The 7,743-nt window shown below is 30.9% G+C and overlaps 1 protein-coding gene across 1 annotated transcript in view; it reads right to left on the bottom strand.

The window, feature by feature from the left end:
• LOC111371102 overlaps nt 1–4,159 on the bottom strand; it is a 17,135-nt gene extending 12,976 nt beyond the window's left edge. The window contains exons 1-3 of the mRNA XM_022993013.1: nt 3,975–4,159; nt 3,823–3,881; nt 3,583–3,694 (exon numbers count right to left, since the gene is read on the bottom strand). Of these exons, the coding sequence (XP_022848781.1) occupies nt 3,583–3,694; nt 3,823–3,881; nt 3,975–4,035 (232 nt within the window). The 5' untranslated portion in view covers nt 4,036–4,159. The remainder of the gene's footprint in view (nt 1–3,582; nt 3,695–3,822; nt 3,882–3,974) is intronic.
• Nucleotides 4,160–7,743: the final 3,584 nt, after the last annotated feature.

Below are 7,743 nucleotides of genomic sequence, written 5' to 3'. Positions count from 1 at the left end.
GACAAAAATTACCAGTTGCAATTTCACATCGATAAACTGAAATGATTTATTGAATAATGAGCGTTTGGATTCTGTTATCTTTGTTATTTCGAATATGAATATAAACTCAAATTATAAAAGTACTACGACATGTATATGAAGTTTGTCAAATAAATTGTCCATCATCACGGTTTTACCGTATTTACGCTATCTTAATTGTGATTACTTTTGATCATAGTTACTATCTTATAATCTCTACTACTCAATTCTTCCTCTTCTTCTTTTTTGTACTGTGCAATTTTTTGATACTATATTTACTTTTAATTTGGGATGAATGTAGGAAAGGAAGACAATTTAATTCTTGTGGAGTTTTTAAATGATTAACTTTGAAGCCATGCTATTTATTGCTTTCAATAGTGCAGGATTAGCTGTTATCTTCCCTCTTGCTTTTTTATTGACTTTCAAGATATTGTTCACCGAAAAATTTCACTAGCCAAATATTGCAATTAACAAAATTTTAGAACAAATTTTTGAACTGCAAGTCTCAATAGAAGTGCTTACTTTCCTTTTTCTCTTTCTTCTTTATTTATTTTCTTCGTTCCCCATTAGTTACAAGTAAATTATGTAATTACACAAATCATTAAAGTTGATGACTTTCTTACAAATTTCATTGACCATCCATCACGAAATTATGTACTTCTATTTTAACAAGGAAAAAAGGTTATTTGAATTGCCATTGTTTTGAAGAAGTGCCCTTTAAATTTCAGTCGAATTCAGAATGCTGTTTGGATTCATTAGTCACCAAATTCAGTTTAGGATTTTCAATTTCATTTCATTTGAGGATTTAACTCCGAATATCCTCTTTCACTTAGTTTAGTATTAAACTAATGGAAATTAGTACATTGTTCCTTTTTCCTCTAATTTTTACATAACTATAACTTAACTTTATTTCCCTTTCTTTTTCCTTTATTTACTATGCACAACCTTGAGTTTTACTAATCTCATGAGTCATGATATACACAAAAAATCTTACACAGACAGATTAATTTTGTGCCTTTGTAAACATTTTGTCTCAAAGTGTAAATAATAAAAGAAAATCATGTCAAATTACCAGTGATATTTCTCACTAAGTTACTCTTTAGATATAGCTATTTTCACCAGCATAAGATTCAAGACTTGAATATTCTCTCCTAGAGTTAAGCTGTTGAGTGTACTATGGTAAATGTTTTGAAATTTTTGTTCACATCTCCAGGCATATGTATTGAATCTTGTTCAAGATAGTTCCAAACATCCTTTTTTTAGCAGTGGAAGTGCAGCTAGAATTGGAATAATTCTTTATTTTTCCCAACCCACTGTTCAACTTTTTCATTTGGCAGTTTTGAACATTAATGATTTAGAAGCTAGAGATATAATTATTTGTTTAAAAGAACGAGATGAGAACATAAAAATCATTGGGGCTGCCTCAGGAAAGGCAATGGAGGAGGGTCGTATCTTGTAAGTATCCTGCATTAAAGTTTATCCCAAGGAAGCAATTTGTTTCAAACTTGTTAAATGCTAGAGTCTTTTTTTTACCCCTTGAGAATTGCATTCCCACAACTATTTTACTAGTTGTTGCTCATAGGGCTAAATGCTTTAGATATGTACACAATCTAGATAACATTTTTACCTTCTATTAATTTCTAATAGTCCACTTCTCTCGAAATACTGATAACACACTTTTTTTCCAGTAAATAAAGATATCACTTGTTAGTTTGTATGTGAATTTGTAACTTCTTCCCAGACATGCCTACCTTAGTTTACCTAATCTTCTTGAGATTCAACAATTAGTTTATTTAGTCGACAACATCAGCTTAGAATATTCAATGTAATAAAAGGCTGATTTTCTAAAAAAAGCTGATTTCTTTGAAGGAAAGCTTCATTTTTATAATATTCACTCCCTCCTTCTGAAGTGAAGAAGAAAAATCCGGGTATTGTTAGAAGCATACATATGGAGGATAAGCTTCTAGATTTCAAAAATATTGAATCTCAATATTGGACAGAACTAGATGTAGTATTGAGTGATGTTAAGGAATTTTTGAATTCTACAGAGTTTAAGTTAATGAAATATCTATCAAAGCATCGTTTAACAATACAGTGCCTTGAAGTTTAATTACACTGCTCAAATTCCTCATCACGAATGGACACCTAAGTGTTGTAGAACAACCGCGTTTTAAGGAATACTCAACATTCCATTAAGGAAAATAGCTGTTGATAAAGAATTTTAGGATTTTTAGGTTCTAACTTCTACTTTACCTTGAATTATTTCTTTACTGTACAATAATACATTTATATCTACAATAATTTGTTGAAGGATGTACTGCTATGGTGCTAGCTTTTTTTGCTTGGAATACTCAACTTTTGATAGAAAAATGACATTTTGTGGAAGAAAAACGAGTGATCGACTAGTATAACTGGTTAGTTCCTTGCCAATAATTCCAACTTCCCATATATTTTCAAACATATTCAATACATACGCTAACCAAACCATAATTCATGCACAGCTCGTGCATCGCACGTAGCATAGACTAGTGTTGATAAAAGATAATGGAATATGTGGTTGAAAATTTGGGATTCCACGAAATGTGTAGTTAAATTAAATTGCTGACTTCAAATTAGATTTTAATCCCATTTTTTAGCTAAACCAAACAGGGGCTAAATAATTCATTCCGCTGCAAGAGTATCTACTAGTTTGGCAAAAAAACATGGGCATTGAGGTTTCAAAGATCAATGGAAATAGAAAGAACCAAAAGAGATCAACAGATATTTCTATAATGAAATATTAAATTTAGAGCAAATCATAAATTTAGTAAACCTTTTATTAATTTGCTAGGCAGTTAGATTTATTGACTCAAAATGCTTAAGAGGATATTTACTTTCCATGTGACAGATATTGATTCCCAGTTGTTAATATATTCACAAACTCATGCTTTCAAGTTCTAAGATACTGATGTTTCGCTCGCCTCATTATTTCATTCTTTAATATCTCAAAAAGCTCACATCTTACCGATGTTAGATGTGGTTCTTACACCTCTAGTCCCTGATAAGGGAATTTGGCAACCCACAATATGGCAACTTTCATTGCATTCCAAGTTTTCTTTTGTCGTTGATTTGTGGTGTTTTAATTAATATAATGATATTGACATTCAAAAGGAAGGAGAAAAAAAATGCTCATGCCTTGAATAAGAGTTCTTAATCACTCAAGATTAAGGTAGAGCATTTAGTTGATCTTGTTAAATACATTAACTATACAAGCTCAACCCATGACCAAGGCTTCTTAATCTATTCTTGCTAAGCATTGATGCAGCTCTAGGACTGCAGCGCACAGCACTACATTCACTGTACATAATCCTTGGGAGTTTGTACCTTGCTCTAACAACAGTCTTATCCATAACACTATCCAGTATCATCAACGAATTCAATCACAACCAGCACTATTGTTTACACAATTTTAGACCCCAGAAATAATACACAGAAATTTAAACCAGACAGACTGAACCCAATAAAAAATAACGTTAAAAAATCGAACAAAAAATTGTAGATTAATTAAAAGAAAAAATTATGTACCTTCGAGCTGATTAAACTTAATGCTTCTCTCAAGCACCCCAACTGAGCCTGATCTACTAGAAAAATACCCATGTTTTGAATCATACAAAGCTGCGTGAATAAAATCCCTAACCTTCAAATATTAATAAAACCAGAAAAAAAATCCCTTTACATAGTGTAAGGAAAAACAGCAGTCTTCAATATACATTATTCCTGAATGTTTATATTTTATGTTTAAATAGAAATAGAGAGATGGGTCACCAGAACCGGGGAGTCACAACCAATTTGTGTGGAAAAGTAAGCTGGAGCAAATGGAGTCACTGTAAAAGTGGAGTTAGAAACGTACGTAGAATTTATACCGGACAAATAATATCGTCTAGATATATATACGGCTATATGGATAGAGAAAGGACCTTTGGGAGAGAGTAATAGAGATGAAAAACGTTTGGGGCAGCAGACTGAACGAGCGGCCATTTTCGTACTGTTGAGCTTTTCCTCGACTGTTTCTACAGTCTTCAAAATTTCACCTCCAATTCGTAAAAAGTGAATGACACGAGCAAGAAATGGGAGAAAGTTGTGGTTAAGTCCTTGATCTATGCTGAATATAACGGGTCGAGTATTTATTTAGTTAGATGTGATCTTCAAAATTACTCTTTCATTAATTATCTTTTTAAAAGAGTAACTTATAAAGAAAACAAACGTGTTTTTAGAATTTAACTAATTAGAATCTGTGAGCAGTTCCAAATGTCTTAATGTGTGGGAAAAAAGAATAAAAAAAAGGAAAAGAAGAAGAAGAAGAAGAAGAAGAAGAAGAAGTAGACGCCATCTTCTTAGATTATAAGATTCTAAATTCTACAGAGCTGTAAAATACAAGAGAATTAGAGAACATACATAATGTAGCTCTGCGGAAATAATAAAAAAGAATGAAAATGGTAACTCAGTTCAATCACAAAAATGGCTAACTCTATGTGATTAGAAGGAAGTCCAAATCTCTGCCCCGTGGCCACAAGATTTTAATTGACTTAAAATCTAAACAAAACAAGCTCTAGATCACGAAACATGATCAATTGTTAGTAAATGTGTAAGAATATGGCCTAATTCTATACAATTTTTGTAGGATAACATCGATGAATATTGCGGAATTCAGAAGAAACAAGCGAAAAAATGACCAAAGTGGAAAAAAGTAAAAATTCAAAGACCAAAGTGTAAATAGCCAAAAGATTACTCGAAAGACAAGATGAAGAGGTGAAAGATTGAAAGGCCAATTTATTAAAGAGATGAAGTATTGGAAGAAGATTAAATGAGAAAAAGGGGTCAAGAAACGAGAAGACGAAATTTGAGGACTAAAATGCAAAAACCATGGAAGATAGTATTACTATACGGTTGCATAGTATATTTTTCCATGTGACCGCATGGTGATTTTTAGTAACTTGAGGCTTGAATTTTCTTGAACTATGCAACTGCATTGGTTTGTACTATGCGGTCATGCAATAATTTTTCGATGCGAAAATTCTGGTTTTTGTAATTGTTTAAAACTCTTATGGAAATAAATATTGGGACGTCTTTCAAAGCCCTAGAACCATCCAAATAGAGAGGGGATGGATTATAACACATTGATAAGGGTTTTTAGAGCGAAGAACGAGGAAGAACGTGAAGATTGATATCAAGACGTAAAGATTCAATTCAAAATTTAAATTGGTAATGTCTTTTCTTTATTATTCAGTTTGTTTTCTTCTTTCCACCATACTAGGCTAGATTTATTTGTGCTAGGAGACGATGAACCATGTGATATGACTTTTCAATTCTTAGTTTTACATTCTTGACATTAAAGCACGTTTTTGAAATTTGAATGGTTTATATGAATTTATTTTCTCTACAATTATTGTGATTGCGATTGTGTGAATTTGATGGCTTGTTTCATGCATTCGAAAGAGGAGGAATAGGCTCGACATGGTATAAATCATCGTAGAGTCTAATAGGGACAGAAATATACCCCTATACTTTTTGTGAATCTTTAAGTGTTGGTAAAACTTCAAGCATACTTGTTTATTCGCATTCATCATAGAAATATAGTCAGGTTGAGTAGGTTTAACATTACTTGAGAGAGATTGTTGAATAAAATAAGAATATTGATTCGTCAAAATTCAATCGTGTTATCAAAATGTAAAACTAAGTTTAAAAAGAATTATTGCATGGAGATTCACAATTCTAATATGTTTATCATTCATCAGAACACTTCAATTTGAATTTAAAAACAACTTGCATTTAGTTAGTTAAATCACTTATAATTTCATACATAATTTCGTTTAGTTATAATTAATTTTTTTAATATTCACAATAACAATACATTAATTTAACTAATAACATGTTCAATTTTAGCTCTTGAGAAATAACGTAGTCTAATTTCGTGATTTTTTTTGTGCATCTATTTGTCAAGTTCTTCATAAATTTGATTGTTAAAATAATAAGAAAAAGATTGCGAACTCATAATAATGAAGAGAAGCACGGTCGAGCTTCTAATTCAATTTCTCCATAATGAAATAAACGACATTATGTTATAAAAATAGATTTGGGTAAAAATTAAATCAATTCAATTAAGTTAGGTTTGGATTGAAAATTAGAAATAGAAAAAAAAAATCATATTTTGGGGTTTAGGCTAAATTAATTGGTTAGCAAATTTATTTTGAGAAAAATAAAATAATTTAGTTTATTTAAGATATAAAATTAAGGAGATTCGGTTCTTATTTGATTCTTTGTCTATAATCGAGAAACGAACTAAATCTATCAGTTCTTGATTCAGATAACTGTTTGGGTATTTAACTCAGGAAGAACCCTCAGTTGGATTAGTATCCAGTTCAATCGATCAATTCAGCTCGAGAGTTCTGTCAAACACTAACATGATCTAAAACTTCAAACATCATATGCAAAGTCCAAACTAGGCCAAATATGTTATTTCGCATAATTTTAACCTGAGACGTTATTTGTCTCGAAAACCATCGAACCACACATTTTCCTTTTAAAAAATAGCACTTTAGTCCTTGATGTTTACTAAATTTACAAATTTGTCCTAAACTCGTGAAATTGGCAACAGTGCGTCTAAACCTCAAATAATAATTTATATTCATCCTCAAAACTATAATTAATGTCTGAAAATAATAAAATTCAGTTTTCCTATATCGTAGTTTAGTCCCTAAACTTTTCAAATGTCGCAATTAAGTTCCAAATTGCATTCCTACCATCAACTAACTCATATTATCAGTAAACCTTAATCTTATCGCTAATTAAGTTAAATCTTATTTTCCCAAATTTCCATTTTGGTCCATCAAGAATGGAAAGAAATTCAATTTGGTCCTCAAATTTACAAACTTTACACTTAAGCCCTAATCCAAAATTAAAAATATTACATCTTATCTAGAATGTGATTCCAAAACAAAATACTTGTGTTCTTCTATTTGATATTACACAATCTCAAATACTTTTACTCAAGTCAGCCACGTTGACACTGTAGACTTAAAAATAAAATAAAATAAAATAGATTTGGTCGATTTAAATCATTAGCCCACTTAAATTTTAAATCTACTAAAGTCAATAGAAAACCAAAGGCCCTTATCACATTTTAAAATAAACAAACAAATAAATAAAATCATAATTACTCAATTATCTCTTTTAATTAAATATAATTGAGCATTACCAAAATTAGCACAAATTTCCTCCTATAAATAGGACCAATGGTCCATAAGACAAGGGAGGAAGAGGTGAAGAAGAAGCAAGAAAGAAAGCAGAAAACCCCACGAAGTGTTGAAAAAATTACAAGGTTGAAAGAAGGGAAGAAATTCTCTCAAATCTAAGTTCGGTGAACCCCAAGAAGATTAAAATCTTCTTTGAATCAAACAGGTTCACGTCAAGTCCAAGAATATCAAAGTCTCATTCAAATCAAATTCAAATCTAAGTCCAAGCCTCAAGATTCAAGTTCGAACAAGTCAAGTCTCGACAAATCAAAATTCTAACAAATTCTCAAAGATCAAGATCAAGCCACATGGCCCCTCGTCTTCAAATATCCAGATCATTAATCTGAAGATTTTTGCAACTTTGTATTTACAAGAATGCCAACATCACTTGTATTTATCAAAATAAAATTTGTAACGATTTCTATATTTTAATACACGAAATTTCGTCGTACAA

This window comes from Olea europaea, chromosome 22 (assembly GCF_002742605.1).
Source record: "Olea europaea var. sylvestris chromosome 22, O_europaea_v1, whole genome shotgun sequence".
NCBI classification, from domain to species: Eukaryota; Viridiplantae; Streptophyta; class Magnoliopsida; order Lamiales; family Oleaceae; genus Olea; species Olea europaea.
Note: the sequence above shows the minus strand (reverse complement) of the source record. Positions and strands in the feature narration are given on the sequence as shown.